This window comes from Martes martes (assembly GCF_963455335.1).
Source record: "Martes martes genome assembly, chromosome: 15".
Lineage (NCBI taxonomy): Eukaryota > Metazoa > Chordata > Mammalia > Carnivora > Mustelidae > Martes > Martes martes.
The window spans coordinates 49,566,752-49,583,790 of NC_137903.1; the positions used below are offsets into that span (position 1 = coordinate 49,566,752).

The 17,039-nt window shown below is 45.6% G+C and overlaps 1 protein-coding gene across 1 annotated transcript in view; it reads right to left on the minus strand.

Moving 5' to 3' along the window:
- Window positions 1-11,852, minus strand: part of LAMC2 (laminin subunit gamma 2) — a 56,884-nt gene extending 45,032 nt beyond the window's left edge. The window contains exon 1 of the mRNA XM_080825021.1: window positions 11,640-11,852. Within this exon, the coding sequence (XP_080681147.1) occupies window positions 11,640-11,718 (79 nt within the window). The 5' untranslated portion in view covers window positions 11,719-11,852. The remainder of the gene's footprint in view (window positions 1-11,639) is intronic.
- Between the last annotated feature and the right edge of the window lie 5,187 nt (window positions 11,853-17,039).

Here is a 17,039-nt window from a genome sequence, read left to right on the forward strand (position 1 = left end):
TGCTGACGGCCCTCCCACAGCTTCTCCCTCCTCTGAATGCCCACAGGACTCCGTCCTCACCTCCGGCCTGGTATTATTTATCACTTTCTGTCCTGTGCCTTCGCTATTTGCCTACATGCCACGTCGGTATCCCCACCGTCCCTAACAGAGAGCGTGGGACTCTGACGGACGGGTGCTTGGAGGGCAGGCAGGCAGCTGCTCTCAGAAAAACCAAAAAAGCACCTGAAATCTCCCAGGAGTCCAGGGACCCCGTATGAAATTTTCTCAACACAATATATCAAGTTTTCATTGTCTACATATATGGCATTCAGCAAAAATGTAAAAAACTACTCTTTCAACCTAAAATAAAATAAGGGCGCCTGGGTGGCTCAGTGGGTTAAAGCCTCTGCCTTCAGCTCAGGTCATGATCCCAGGGTCCTGAGATCGAGCCGCACATTGGGATCTCTGCTCAGCAGGGAGCCTGCTTCCTCCTCTCTCTCTGCCTGCCTCTCTGCCTACTTGCGATCTCTGTCTGTCAAATAAGTAAATAAAATCTTTAAAAAATAAAATAAAATAAATAAAAACACGGTGTGATGGAAACAGAAAGAATTGTGAGAAGAAGGTGATAGCATCAGTTAGAAGGAGTGTCTGAGACTTTCAGGTTGCTTTCACACCAGACAAACTACTCCCGGGTCCAGACCGCCTGCACACCGGTGGTGGTCCGGGGGCCCGGAGCTGCCCTGCCGCCCGGCCTGCGCGCCTGCCGACTCAAAGGGCAGTGAGGCCAGAGTGAGGGGGCAGAGGGGCCAGGGGGAGGCCGGCCGAGACCGTGAGATCAGCAAGCAGGGGTCGGGCAGCCTTGACAGGCAGTGCACTTGGCTGCTGCGCCAGACGATCTCAGGGGCTAGGAATCCGGGCGTCGTGTTGGAACCTGGCAGTGCGTGCCCGCTGCCCTCACCCACAGCTCTGCCGCCCTCGCCTCCCTTCGAGGCTCTGCGCGCTTGTGCTGACTCAGGTACACACAGTAAAATAAGTCCCCTGTGATCGCCTGTGGAGATGGCGCTCCAGTCTCCTCCTTACTTCGAGGAAAGGTGTGTGCCCTCACCTGCATTTTGTGCCCCTCGTTCCCTTTTGAAGACGACTCATCTGTTTCTGTCCTTCATTGTTGAGACTGTCTTCCTTGGAACACTGTGAGGCCATTTGTGACCTTGTCCCCTATTCCCACCCAAGTCTTTGTGGCTCCTGTCCTTACACTAACTCTAAATGTCGGGGCTGCTCCAGGCTCAGTCCCGAACCTCCAGGACGCCTCACTCTCCCCCCAGCCAAGGGCTTGGATAACGGAGACAGATGCTGACCGGGCAGCAAGGTCCTTCCCGGGCCAGACTTCATTCTCAACTTCAGATCAGCCACGGGCTTTACATTTCCAATGGTGGCCTCGCAAGCTCTTTACCCAGAACATGTTTAAAACCAAACTCATAGTTGTCATCCCTTCAAGCCAAAAGGCTGGAAGCTATCCTTACAGGTTCTCCATCCATAGTCCATGCAACACCAAATTTTATTGACATAAACCACTACATAGCCCATGCCCATCCAAGTCTATGTCCAAAATAGCCCCTCTAGCACAAACCCCTGTCACTTCTTGCTTACAAGACTTCCTAACTGAATTCCTTACAACTTCTCTTGCCTCCATCCAGCAGTCAGAACGCCTTTCCGAAATACAAATTCTGCCAATACCTCTCTGCTTACAGCTCTCTGGTACCTTTCCTTTACTTTTAGGATAAAGGCCAGAATTTCTTAACATTGCTACAAAGACTTCCATGGTCTAATCCTACCTACTTTTAATTTAATTTCATATAACACTGCCCCCGAGACATTTTCATCTCTTTCCCATTCATTTCATTTATACCTCGTTCTATGCCTTCAGTTCCTCTGCTTCTTAAAATTCTTGCTTTGTAAAGAAAAAGCATCATGGTGGGGAGAGGCGATTTGGGCTAACACGGCAACCGCCATCTCTCCTTTTGTTTGTTCAAAGCAATTACGTTAAGAATTCAACCTTCATTTGTCCCATTGAATATTATTCCCTACCTCTGAGTCAAAGAACTGGCCTCCTGTAAATGGACAACTTTTTTATGTTCAAAGATAGCGACCAGCACCTCCATGAAGTCACTTGTAATGAGTTTCAACAGAAAGTCCAAATGTATAGCATTAGGCTGAAAGTGACAAATGAAATTAATGTTGAGAATAACACACTCACATTTTTTAAAAAACCCTAAACCTGGCCAATGTTTCTCTTCAGAACAAAAGCAATTATCGAAAGTGTCCTTTAAGTAGCAAACTATTCTAATTATTTTTTGTTATTTTTCCAAATACACAAATTGCACATTACTCACAAAGCCTAAAGCAAGACACACCTGACATCTATCAGTTAGGCAGATACCAAAGGCATTGGTCGCTATCATCCTATCTGCCAAAATCGAAGTCTCTAAACTTGAGATACTCAAGATGACAAGAGGAGTATTTTTTTTTTAAAGATTTTATTTATTTATTTGTCAGAGAGAGAGAGGGAGAGAGAGAGAGAGCAAGCACAGGCAGAGGCAGAGGGAGAAGCAGGCTCCCCGTCAGGCAAGGAGCCCGATGTGGGACTCGATCCCAGGACGCTGGGATCATGACCTGAGCCGAAGGCAGCTGCTTAACCCACTGAGCCACCCAGGCGTCCCAAGAGGAGTATTTTTATTTTATCACACTTACATGTGATGATGAAAACACTCATAAGGATTTTCTAGTTTTAAAACCTCCTTCATGAGATTTTTCTAATATGTTTCTCGAGTTGGGTTGAGAGTCTGAAGATTTCTTCATTTAAACTAATCTTGAAATATTTTGGTTTAATGTGTGAATGTCTGCTTCCAGCTTCATCTTTCTTTTTGTTTTCTTTCTTTTTAAGGCATGTCACAACATGTGTCCTAATTAAAATTTAAAACTGAAATGGCACTTCCCTCACTAAAGAGTTTTTTAAATGAATTCAGTTTTTCTCTTACATGTCTCACAGCTATCTTGTTGTTTTTTTTTTTTCTTTTAAGATTTGATTTATTTATTTGAGAGAGAGAGCACAAGCGGGGGGTGAGGGGCAGAGGGAGAGGGAGAAGCAGACTCCCAAACAAGCAGGGAGTCTGAGGCGGGGCTCAGGGCTCGATCCCAGGACCCCAGGACTTCCACTCTTGAGCTGAGTGGAAGGCAGACGCTTAACAGACTGAGCCCCCTGGGCTCCCCATACTCTCAATGGTCTAAAGTCATCAAGAGTCAATGGAACTCAGATCCCCACATTTTCCTTTTGAATAATTATAGCTTAAAAAGAGTCATTTAGTTTCACTGTGAGTTCACAGCACATTATACTACAATCTAGACCTGGAAACAGCCCATGTGGACTGCAGACACGCACTCGGCCTGCTAAGGCCTATGCCAGGAGACCCCATCTGGAGATGTCTTCCCCTAACACCCCATCAGGGCCCAGGCAGACAGCAGGGAGAGGGAGAGAAAGTCCCAGCCAACAGGGAGGTTGGGGACACGGGTTGTCCTCTAACCAGCAAAGGACTTCAGGGTGAAGGAGGAGGCTGATGGCTCGGTCTGAATGAGTTCAAAGGTGAAAGGGAAGAGGAGATTAGGACTCGAGAAACAGAAGAGTCTTTCATTTTCTTACACCTGGCACCTGTAAGGGCTCTGCTCTAAGACAGCTGGTGTCAGCTACAGTATGGAGACTCTGTGAGTATGCGCGATAAGGATTCTATATGCAAATATTCAACACCCCTAGATCCTTCTGAGCACACAAAGAGCGGTCTCTATTTTTATGAAATCGATAAAGAAAAGCACGTCAATATAGAAAGCATTATTTGACTAACTTCAAAGAGTATGGTATTCACTGAGCATTTTCCGCATGACCCAACAAAAGGTATCCTATGCCCTTTTAAGAGCAGCTGAAATAAAGAAAATTAGAGGGTTCAGGACAGCTAGAGGTGACACAAAGCAATGAGGACCAAAGGCAGAGGGGAAACTATGTAGAAGGAGTCTGGGTAAAGAAAAGGTAAAAAGGAAATTCTGATTTGTATTGAACTGGTTTTCAGAGCATACAGTTTTTCAATCATTTAAATTTATATTTTGTTGGCTCCTTTAAAAAAAAAAGTCACCAAATAAATACTCCCTCTTTAAATCTTGCATTGCTTTTAGGAAGAATATATTTTTGTACAAGGAGATTAGCCATAGGTTTTTTGCTATCCCCGCAGCCTTTCACAAAGATATTCCTGTGTAGGGATGTGCGTGCTTACTGTGCCCCATTATCGCTCTCGGTCTGACAAGAGAGCAACGGTAATGCACGTACATTCACAATGTTGGGGAAATGTGTCCGGAGCACATTTATAGCATCTTCCTTAGAGATTCTTTTCTGAAAGGAAATCCATTTGAAAATCGTAGATTAAAACTGTACTGCCTAAAGTCAGAAGAATGAATCAAAGGGTCTTTTAGGGCCCAGCCATTGTTTACTTATCCATAAAAAGATGTAACGAATGTGCCAAGAAGAAATTGGGCCACGAAGCGTCCACCAGGGAGCAGGTGCCATGTGTTTGCATCTCAGCAGGACAAACGCCCTGCCCTCCACCATCCCCTCCCACGCCAGGCCAGCTGTGGCCTCACCTCTTTGCCCGTGGACCGCAGCATGTGAACGTCCCCTCCTACCATGAAGCACCCTCTCCCATGAGGCAAGAGCGGAAGCTTTGGGTTACTGCTGGACCCTGGGCCGCTGCAAAGTAGACCAGTCTATCTGTGATGGGAAAGGATCTTTCAGCATTCAGAATCCCCTTTTACCAAAAGCAAAATGGGCAATGATTTGAAATACTAGTAAGTAAGTGTAAAGTGTTCATGGTCAGTGTTCCGGCCATGGAACTGTTCGGATCTTGAAAGACCCTAAACCTCATGGAGAGACCAACGGTCTCCAACAGGGAGAGGAAAATAGCCTCTGGACACAAATACACAAGTATGGAGTCAAGATGTTGACAGTTATTGGAGAACAATGACTAGTAGAACAAAGTATCCTCTCCCTCAACTGTCCTTTTATTTTTATTATTATTTTTTTTAACTGAGCCCCCTGGTCAATTCCATGCTGCATGAAAATCTGACAATAGAGTTGAACAAAAAAAAGAGAGAGAGAGAGAGAAAACTTAGTTATTCAAAATCTGTTCTCTTGTCAATGCCCCCACAAACTAGAGCTTATGTTTGGCTGTAACCTGTGGTCCCCTGACATTTTTGAAGGAAAGGCCACTATCGTGAGTCACATATACAAAGAGAGACTCCTGAATAGACAGGACACAGAAGTCCCTACCAGAGACACAGGGATGTTCTCATCTTAGATCAAGATTCCATCAAGTCCAAGGGCACCTGGGTGGTTCAGTGGGTTAAGCCTCTGCCTTCGGCTCAGGTCATGATCTCAAGGTCCTGGGATCGAGCCCCGCATTGGGCTCTCTGCTCAGTGGGGAACCTGCTCCCCCCCACCCACCCCGCCTGCCTCTCTGCCTACTTGTGATCTCTGTCAAATAAATAAATAAAATCTTAAAAAAAAAAAAGATTCCATCAAGTCCAGAAATTAACTTAAATGAAAAAGTTTAATAAGAATTAGAAATAAGCTAAGAAGCTGTCTTGTTAAAGAACATTAAACTAGCAACTGAAACCTGGTCCCACTATTAAGTGTGTGGCTCCAGCCAAGGCAATCACTATTCTGTGCCTCAGCTGGCCCATCTACAAAGGAGGATGACACGTGCTAGAGCCCAGCTCTGCAATAACTCAGTGTGAGAATGTGCACCGTTCCTTCACCTGGAGCCCCGGTGCCATGTTCCTCACCTACAAAATGAGAGGCTTGTGTCGAGAACCTCAAAGGACCACTCTTATTTAGGACCATGATGCTGCAGGGAGAGAAAAAAGTGGGGAAGTGTGTAAGAAATGTCCCACTTACACGCAGCTAAAGACGAGTAACTTTTCCAACGTTTACACTGGTGTGGGAAATGACTGGGCTGCAATTTAATTTTTTCTAGAATGTGAATATTGACAACAACGAATACAAATAAAATCTGGAGGGCACCTGGGTGGCTCAGTGGATTAAAGCCTCTGCCTTCAGCTTAGGTCATGATCCCAGGGTCCTGGGATCGAGCCCCGCATCGGGCTCTCTGCTCAGCAGGGACCCTGCTTCCCCCTCTCTCTCTGCCTGCCTCTCTGCCTGCTTGTGATCCATCTCTCTGTCAAATAAATAAATAAATAATCTTTAAAAAAAAAAAAAAAACGAAACAAATAAAATCTGGAAAAGCAGCAGCTGGAATTCTGAAAGTGGCCAACCAGCTGAAGGAGGCCAGGATGCGTATGCCTTCAGCCAGGAGATCTCCACCTCTCCTGGGAAAGACTTGAGCCCTTCCATTGATCAGTGCTGGAGGAAGCACCGTGCTCTTCTTCCTTCAGAACTGGGACATAAGGAAGCACATGTTTGTTGGGGAGGCAGATAAACAGACATACAGTCACCCACGGAAACAGAGAAGACTTATAGCTTTGGGCTTTGGATATGATTCAAATATTACATCATGTACCTGGGGTTATCCTACTAGAACACGGCCCAGTCACGATGCAGTAATCCGCTAGGCCTAATCTGCGACTAAATTAGAGTCTTCCACAATCACTCCTATTTCTACACGGGTCTGTAACAGATGATTCAAGACTTGTCGTTGGAAATTTCTTGAGGAAAATAAAGAAGTCTATATAGTTGAACCACTAAGAACTTATGCGGGAAAGATATTCTCAAGATTGCCTCAACAACTTAATTCCATACTCCTGACTTTCCCATCAACATGGATCACAAACCAACATTCTTCCTCAACACCTTGGACCAGTGGAGCTAAGCCAATGGCTGCCCCCAGCTCAGGACACCAGAATTTAAGCCTTCATAGGAATTTCCAGCATATACTCCAACCCAGCTCTGTACTCCTGATTTATTACACATACTTGAATATAATAAGGTGGAGGTTTTTATTTTTCTGGGGCAAGGGTGGGAGGAGGTTGCATTTAAGTCTTTTCAAAATTTCTCCTAGTATGGGGCACTTTCTCAATTGCTTTTATTGTTAAAATATTATTTGGGGAAGACACACTAATTTGACACGACATCAATCGATGTTGTGGATACTTATCAGTAAGAAAGAGGTCAGGTTGTTGAACACAATTCTCAGACTTATTCATTATCTCACAAAGGCGAGTACCTAAAGTTGGCACAAGTAAGTCTTTCACGATGATTAGGCTGTAAAGATTACAATGTGCATCGAAGGATAATGTTAAATCTTTTGGACATTTTGAAAATGGTATACTTTCCAGTGACAGCATCAAAAGCAGACTCAAATCAAGCTGTATCTCAAGCCACCGGGTCTGAAGTAAAGAAGAAATTGTATTCAAATTGCGTTCGATGTTACAGGTGGAGTCTGAATGTAGTTAGTTCGTGAAATTTACAAGTTCATGGATTTACAAATTAATGCTTGTAAGTTATTATTTTATAAACTATGTGACTTTAAGTGGATTTGTGAATTAATATGCCAAATTAAGCATAAAAGTACATGTGGCCACTGCATCTACACAGCTAAATGTTTTCATAATATGGTTGGCCAAACTCTCCTTTTGGTGGGGGATAGGGGAGATTCCCCTAGTGAGAAGTGAGAGACCAGCTTCTGTGGGGATCCTTTCGTATCGGGGTATGATCTTGAGAGCAACTGACTTGATGAATCTATATGTGACGTGATCTGGCGGTTGACAAAAGGCAAGGACAAGAAAGGCTATAAAATCTAATTTTGGAATTCCAATCTGCTTGGGGTCCTTGTCAGGAATTCTATTTGTTTCATTGGGTAAAATGAAACAGGTAAACAGGTAAACAGGTAAACCTATTTGTTTCATTGGGTAAAACCTGGGATTCATTTCAGCCTGAGCAGAAGGGCTCCTCATCACCTTTCTTGGGCTAATGAAAGGAATCTCTTCAAAAATTTTACCACTTAAAACTCAGAAGGCAATATACTGACATTAAGCACCGGCAAGGCAATTAGTTATGTCAATAATATTGAACACGGAGCGAGTGCTTCCTAGGCACAATGCCTAGGAATGCAAAATGCCTAGGAATGTAAAATGCCTTATAGGTAATGATCACACAATTTATTTTCCTCATCTTAGAGATCAGGAACTTGCGTAGCAGGGGAAGTAGCTTGCCTAAACTCCACAAATGGGAAATGACAGAGCTGGGCTTTGAACCCAGGCCTGCACGTGTTTGCATGATGCTGTACCATTTCCCCAGTTTAAGTAACAGAATCCATGAGAGTCCAAACCTTTCCAGGGGTCCCTTCCACTATCTACAGCACCTCTCTTCCCATATCAGGCCATGGGAGAAATCCAGATTTGTGTTCTGTAATCATCCTGGAGACTGAGCTCATCATTCTAGAACGACTGCTTCAAAACTCACCTGATGGCGGAACCCATCAGTATCATTTTCGTCCTCATTCTTTGTGTATTCACATTTTTATATCTAAATACCATTTATTATACCTACATTGTTGCAGCTCTTCCTGGGGCCAAACACTCCTCTTCGATAATGTTCTCCTCTGACCTCCAGGCTTGTGCCTCCCTATTGTCCTTCACTGTCGTTCCATCTCCTCGGTAAGCGTTGAGGTTTCTCAACAGCTCAATGTCCCAGTAATCTCATCTGTTGTCAGGGCTTTGCTTTCCACCCTTGGGCTCCTCATTTTATATTTCAAACTGTTCTAAACTTCAAAATCATGGCCCCAGCGCTTCTCCAAGACTGTCGGGCATCTCCACTTGGGTCTCTGATTCAACAGATCCCCACGGGAACTCACCTCTTCCTCCTCACCCACGACCCAACCTTGTTCCCAAAACTGGTCTTCCCCTTACAGTTCTCATTTCCTTTCGTGGCATCCACTGTGTAACCAACCATGAGGCTTCAACCATGAAGCCTCAGACACGCCCTGGACTCTTCTTTATTTCTCATGATTTCCCCTTACTTGTATCCTTAACCTATGCTCATCGGATCACCAGATTCTTTCAATGTTACCTTCTAAATGTCCTGTCATGTTTCCACTTTGCTGTTTCCACCACCACAATGAAAGCCTTCATCGTCTCTCACTGGATTATTGCAATGGCCACTTGCGGCCCTCTCCTAGCTCAACTCCATCCTCAAAGGCCTTCAGTGAGTGACATTTCTAAGACACGAATCTGACCATCTGACCATGCCCACCCCTGGTTATAAACCATCCACAACTCTTCTTGACCTCTGGGGCACTACCCTCACTGCATCGCTGGGCACATAAGGCTCCTCAACCAGGTTCTTGGCTATATTTCTAGTCTCATTCCTATCTACTTCTTGCCCCTTCTCCAGTCATGGGATCTACGTGAACTGTGATCCAGACCAATGGAGCTACGTGCCACAATCTATCACACCAGCAGTAAGCTCCTGAAGGGAAGTCCTTATCTTGCTTAGTGCTCTCTGCAGATCCAAGTTCACTATTATACCTGCACTGTTGGCTTCAGACTTTTTAAAGAAATGTGGTTCCAGGCATTTTTAAGGCACTTTACAATAATCCTCATCCTTTCAACAACTCTGCAAGGCTGCGCAGTACAACAGCTCCCAGGTAACAGGCAAAGAAGATGATTCCAAGAAGCTGAGAAGCCTAAATGATTACTAAGAAGAAACGAGTAAGTGGGTCAGCCAAAATTTGAAGCCAGGTCAGGCTGACTCTAAAGCCTGTGCTTTAGCGGAGACCTGCCCTGCAAGTCTCGCTGATGATATCTACCACCAGAATTTCGCCTTCGAGAGAACAACTGGGAAGCAATGTCATTGCTTTAGGCTCTCATCGGTGCAGCCCACAAGGTGCCAGGGGCAGTCACTTTGGGAAGCAGCAAGTCCCATACTTCAGTCCAGCTTACGCTGCCTCCCAGCATCCCGTGAACAGAAAAGTGTGGGTGCTCTATGAAGCCCTTTGAGGAGGGAGCGTAATATCTTAAGCAGCCCATCTCCAAGGAAGGGGAAAGTCTAGAAATGAGACGGAACACAGCTTCTGACTTACTGGTCTCGATGGAAAACTCAGAGCTTGTCTATCCTGGAGAACTACGAGTCTAAGCTCTGCCCTCCTGAGTCTGGATTCATTGAACAATTGATCCAATCCTACCTATTTATTTCCGTTATCTAATGCTAACGCAACATACCTATACTCAACTATAGCCAATGGGAAAATTGCTTCAATAATTACCCGTTATGTAAAACATATATACTAACTCCCTTATTGCTTTTACAATGTGGTCCCAGAAGCTCCAGCCTCACAACCCCCGGATCAAGTGCAAGATGGACCTCTACCAATAGCTGGTGCGTGGCTTTGTGCAGATCTGTTTCTGTGTTCTCGTATTTTTAAGCCAAGGGGTATAGTAGTTGATCCATAAGTAGTCTCTTTGAATTCTAATATTTGGAGACTCCCCTTACTTTTAGGAGCAGACTCTCCTTACTGATGGTTCTCACTTGGTTAACTCTAAGGCAACCTAACCTATGTGACCATTTTCATAAATGACTTTTAACAGGGTAGTCAGGGATGATGGGTTAATTCCGGGGGGGGGGCGGGGAAGGACTGTATCAGTGCATTCAAACACACGCTGAACTATCCATGCCATTCAAACATATTTCAGGCCAGCCATTTAGGGAAAGTCCAAGATAATTCTGTGCCTATGTGAACACTGTCTCATGTTCACACATTCACATGCGTGAAAATGACTCTTAGACCTATTGCAATGAGTACTGAAATGCCATCAGGTGCAGGAAGCAATCAATATTAATATGAAAATTCAGGGTAATGAGACAAGCAGATATTATCGGTAAAACTAGGTGACAAGGAAAACACCCGTTACGTGTTGTCATAGCTGACACATGCCTATAGCAAACGGTTGCTAGGTTCTCAGCAAGTTTTGTTTACATGAGTGATTTGAACTTCTCACGACATGACAGCCGAGCTAAGATCAAATGATCTATGACACAGGTGCCCAATAAATGCCTGTTGAATGAATATTGTGTGAGCATATCCTCAGAAGTAACATTATGCAGAAGTAAAGCATGGCCAAGACTTCTAAGACTCGGTTTCCCTCCCAAAGACGAACCAGGAGTTCCAGAAGGATTATTAAAGAGGGTCCTTTTCCATCGTTGTGGTGTTCATTGTCACAGAAAACATTCCCACCCAAATCCCATCCACGAAAACACACTATAGGAAAATAATTTATATGCCAAGATATTAGTGATATTCCTAATCAAACAGGGGCCCACTGATCCAAAGCACAATCAAGAAGGTGCATTTTTAAAAGGAAGGAAAGTCCTGGTTTGGCACAGCCTACTGGCCTCACATTTGAAACTCAGCCGTATATAATCTTAGTCTTATGTTAAACCCGATCTGGGGAGAAGCCCCAGATGTGGAAGGAGGAGGGAGCTCCCAAGAAGTTCTGCAACACAGAGGGAATCCTCAGTGGCGCGCTCAGCCATCAGGGTCTGCAGAGCCAGGCCAGTCACCCGCCCAGGGCTGCAAGGTTTCCTCCCGGGGAGGGGGAAGCCTACTCACCTTCCCTCCGGGAGGTGGCCCGAGCTGCAGGCAGGAGGAGCGCCAGGCAGAGGCAGCCGCTCAGCCAGAGCGCGGGCATGGCCGGGCCGCGCCGTCCGTCCGCCGCGGAGGGGTCGCCGCACGCGCCGCCGGGAGTCCGCACTCTGCGCTCCGCTCTGCCTTCCCTTCCCTTGATCAGGTGGTTTTATCGACTCTTCTACCTGACTCAGTCCTGACAGGAAGAGAGCCTGTGTTTCAGGGTGTGACTCACCTGTGAATAAGGAGGACCCAGCCCTCTGGAGGCAGACAAACACACACCGCACACACCGGGCGCACAGGCGCGCGCCGCAGCCGCCGGGCTCCCCCCTCGCGCCGCAGGAAGGTGGCACACCTGGCCCGGGCCAAGGGTGTGGTGCGGAGGCTGCGGCCCGGGGATCCTGCTCGGAGGAATGTGCCGGTTCCCCGCAGCCCTCCTTCTCTCCCGGGGTGGTCCGCGGCCGGATTCGCAGAGGTGGGGAGGCGGCAGCCGGCCCCTTTCTCAAACTGGGAGCCCCAGCCGCAGGTGCGCAAACTCGGAAACCAGTCAGCAGCCCCGAGCAGCTCTGGCCGGAAAGGCTGCGAGGAAAACAGGCCGGTGGGAGAGTCGTAACAGGGTGCTCGCCACCCTCTGGCCTGCCCTTCGCCACCCTGGGAAGTACAGCGCCCTCCCCCACCCCACCTGCTCTGCTAACACGTCTTTCCTTCCCTCCCCATCACCAGGCTGCACGAGGCAGGGGGGGCTCCCCTCCTGGGACCCCCTAACTTCCTGATCACCTGGGACTGCAACTCACGAAGTCACCTGCTCATTGGTTGGCCTCCCTACCGCGGCGAGGTGCAGTCGCTGGCGCCAGGTCAGTGCTCAAGCAATGTTCTGCTGAGTAGAGTAAAAAGGAGGACCCAGATTTCATATTCCTTTTACATCTCCGGGCGTTCTTCTCAGACAGCCCTCTGTAGGCCCACAGAAAATGTTTGACACGACTCACCGTGAGTGCATCCATGTCCATTGTGCTAAGTGAAGGGAGTGATAGCCAGAAAACCAAAACTTGCTGTGTCCTACATCGTCTTCATCCCTAAGGAGGCTGGTGGCCAAATGCGGAGGCCTCTGTCAGAAGGCTTTGGTTCCTACTGGAGACTTAAGAATTACCAGAGGGGGACTCAGTGGGTTAAGATACCAACTCTTGATTTCAGCTCAGGTCAGAAACTCCCTCTGTCTCTGCTCTTTCCCCTGCTTATGCTGTCTCTCTCTTTCTCTAAAATAAATAAATGAATAAAATCTTAAAAAAATGAGTTAACTAACTAAATAAAAATCACCAGAGGTTTGTACATACGCAGTACATATGCTCCATCTGTCCAAAACAACACGTCTCCTACTTTGCATCGTCAAGGTCTGCAAAGGCTCCCAATAAATTGCTGTTCACTGACTGAATGAATGAATGTTCTCTAGAAGTTCCATAGATGATAACATAAGGCAAGAAACAAGACAACACAGTACATGATTATGTATCAAAAGGTGTAAGGATTTCAGTTTATGCATGTAATTGAGAACCGTATGGGCTGGCTGGGATAGCTAGGGAGGGTTGTACAAAACGTGGACCATGAACCAGGTGTTCAGGAATAATCAGGATCTGAATACAGCACCAAAGGACTGCGGGGTGGTTGGGGGTGGAGGGGGAGTTTACTGCAAACTGGCTACTGTCTACTCTAAAATCTCCAGCAACAACAAAAACGAGGACTAGAAAGTAAACTCCAATTTTTCTCATCCCAAGGTTCCACTCTTCTCTTCTACTCTGTTTAGGATTTAAACAAATAACATAAAAAATCTTCTCTCTCGAAACTCAGTTACTGCTACAGTTTCGGTTCCTGGAGACCAGGTATTTATAATTTTCCCATCTAGTAACTAGTAGCGTTGTGGAGGCTGTAATTGTAACTGTAATTGTAAAAGCTGAAGTCATGTCTCTGGGTCCCTGCGCCTTGCACGTCTACCCATCAGTGTTGTGCAGTTCTGCAGAATCCTGCAAGAACAAGGAACAGATCCCTGCAAAATAAAGTCTTGAATGTAAACTTCATTTTAGTGCAGCTTATTATAGCTTATTATATAGATACACAAATCCATCATTTTTGGATGGTGATAGGCATAAAAGCAATCACACATATGGTACCTACTATTTGTAACTGCTGTTGTAAACCCTTTATACATAACAAAATGTTAATCTTTGAAACAATGCTATGGGATAGGTGTACTATTAATTTCCTGTTTCAAAGATGAGAAGAGAGAGGCGTGGAATGAACGGTCAAGTAACACGCTCAAAGCTGCACTGCCTAGTAAGTGGCAAAGCCAAGATTCAAAACTCGGGAATATCGTTCCAGACATTATAGGTCAGATGAAAAAGCCCCATAAAAAAGACAAATTCACAATACTAAATGAATTCAATTATGCAGCCTGTGTTTTTCATCAACATGCACAACAACACAACCAGATTGGTCTACATCGATAGAGCCAAGTCACAATGACTCTGAACGAGCATTTTGGATATGCTAACATGTGAGCTCTGAAAGGCCCCCCAGAGGTCACCTGGACCTGGGGTAGAAAACAGGCAGCCGGACCCCGGGCACCAGGCCAAATAGCAGCCTCTTTTTTTGGGAATGCTACACATCAGTGTTTCTCCTTTCCTTCCCCTTCCCCTTCTCATTGCCTTACTCTGGGTCTCTCCACACATCTCAACAACCTGTCTGGCTTAGGCTGGAGACACCAGCTCTGGCTTACTCTCCTACCTTGCTCAGGGACAATGCCAACCCCCTTTGCCGATTTGAGGATTTTTCTGTAGTGTTCTACCAGTCAAAAGTCAAGGTTCTTGAAGGCTCTTGAGTTCCCAGAGCCAGATCCTGGCTTGACCTCTCATCAAGGCAGTTTATTTAGTTTTCTCTAAGCCTCAATTTCTTCATCTATAAAATGGGAATAAGGATAGAACAGTTAGTTACCTGGTAGGGATGCTGGGAAAATTAAATGCATCAATGACCTATCTAGTACTCAGGGAAGTACCACGCCTATAATACGCACTATATGAGTTAGTTATAATAATAATAATAATAGTGGTTCTAGCTATTGTTGTCACTAAGCACCTTCGGTTTTCCCTTATTATAATTACTAACAAATACCATGGGAGAAAGATGGGGGATTTTGCTTCAGTCCTTCTACTACGTGACAATTCAATAATAATAATTTCAAACTTCCATGAAACTCTTGGTCTAATCCAGGTTCCTATCCCGATTGCCAACATTTACTTGCAAGTTGTTAATTCATTTGTATTTTTGCTACATATCTTGAAATTTCCTTCACCTTCAGATCTTCCTGCCTAATGTTTTACGATTTTTGCATTTAGAACTTCATTTTAAATATGGGGTAGGAAGATCTTATATTTCAGGGAAAATGGGAGGGTAAGATAGGTTTGAAGAATTCTTCTGATTAATTTCAGTGAACACATCCTTTTTGAAAAGGTAGTGGAAGTCTATTTGCTTTACCCTGTGACCCAAATAAATCTTTCTTTTCCAAATCCAGACCAAAATCATTAGGTACTACTCAGCAATAAAAAAGAAAGAACTGCTGACACGTACAGAACACGGATGAATCTCAAGGCATGTGCTAGATGAACAAAGCCAGACAACAAATGACCAAATTCTAAATAGTTCCATTTATATGAAATCCTAGAAAAGGTGAAACTGCAAGGAAAGAACATACCAGCGGTTGGCAGGGGCAGGGGACTGACCACAATGGGGCCTGAGGCTCATTCGGGGGGGATGAAAGAAATATTTTGATATACAATAACGGTCAAAAGCAATCAAATTTTTAAAAAAGCAATCAAACTACACACTTAAAATAGGCAAATTTGACTGTGTATAAATTATACCTCAATAAAACTGGTATAAAAAAATAAGAGAAAAATCTCAAAAAAATCGATATGATAAGTGAGATGCTATTCAGTTCAAATGTGCAAACCCAGACCCAGGACTAGAAACACACCACTATCCGCACACATTGCGGCAAAGTCGCAGCAGAGTCCAGCCCTAACACTCCACTGGTTCTCATAAGCTCTAAAGAGTTTTCAGGCAGAAACAACACCTAAGAGTGCAGGGGGACCCCTCTTGCCGGAAACCTGTCTGGTTGGGGCATCTCTTACCTTTCGTAAGAGGTAAAATGAAATGTTTACTTGGGGGGCACAATTTCAACCTCCAGTTGGACTTTCGTTCTAGGAAGTGAGCACTTGGATTGTCCTTGTCTCGTCACCTCTGCCCACACCCCCCCCACCCTCCAGCACTGCCACCCCCCACCCCTCCACCCCCCCCCACCCCCACTCACCCACCCACCCACCCACCCGCAAAGGGCCATGTCCATCCAGAAGCCTTCCAGCTGCAGAGCTCAGAAGGTGCTGGGGCACTTCCTGGGGGCGTGGCTGGGAAGGCTGAGGCCCTGGAAGTCCCCAGGTCCATTGTTTTATCTGCAGCTCAGTCATCACCCAGGGGACTTTTCTTTTTACAGTGCTTTGTAAATCCCTCCATGGAACTGTCATCTCTCCGCCCCCAACCTCCCAAATAGAATTGCAAGTGACATGTTGATTTTTGCCTTGCGTTCCATCATTACCTTAGCTCACTTTCCGAAGGAATGTCTGGCACGTCACCCACTTTCAAACTCACTTATGATAAAAACTGAAGCACTAGCTGTTCACATGCCGGCAACAGACCGGACTGTGGGACTCGATTCCCTGCCCCGTGTCTCCCCAGAAAGTTCTCATGGTGTCCGCATGTGCAGATAAATTTTAAATGTAAAATACAGCAATCGGGGGGGGGGGGAACCTTAAAAAAACAACTCCCCTTTGTTCTTAATTGATAAAGGAAAATGTCCATAAATGGAAGTAGTTCAGTGTTTCCTGGGCCATCTGGGTAAATTCTCGAAGGTTGGCCAGACTCCAGAAAACAATGTTCTCTGAAGCAAGCACTCCGGCTGAAGTGGCAGGCTTCCATTTTATGCAGAAACATATATAGCATTCCCACAGCTCGCTCTCGGGGAGCAGGAGAAGCCAGGCCAGAGCCCAAGGAATGTCTTTTCCTTTTTAAGGGCAGATGGTCTTTTTTTTTCCTGTGGTACACCTAGGCGGGGAATGCAGTAGGAAATGAACAGCTCCACACAAAGCATGATTTCATGGGCCTCTTTTTTGGGTGTAGTCATTGCAGATGGAAACATTCTAATCGAGCCTTTGTTTACCAAGACGACAAACGGGGAAGAGCAGAGAGAAGGGGGACACATGCTCAGAACACAGAGGAAATCACAGGATGAAAGACTCCGGGAACTTCGGTACACTGAGGGGGTGCCAGCTGCTGTGTTCCCTT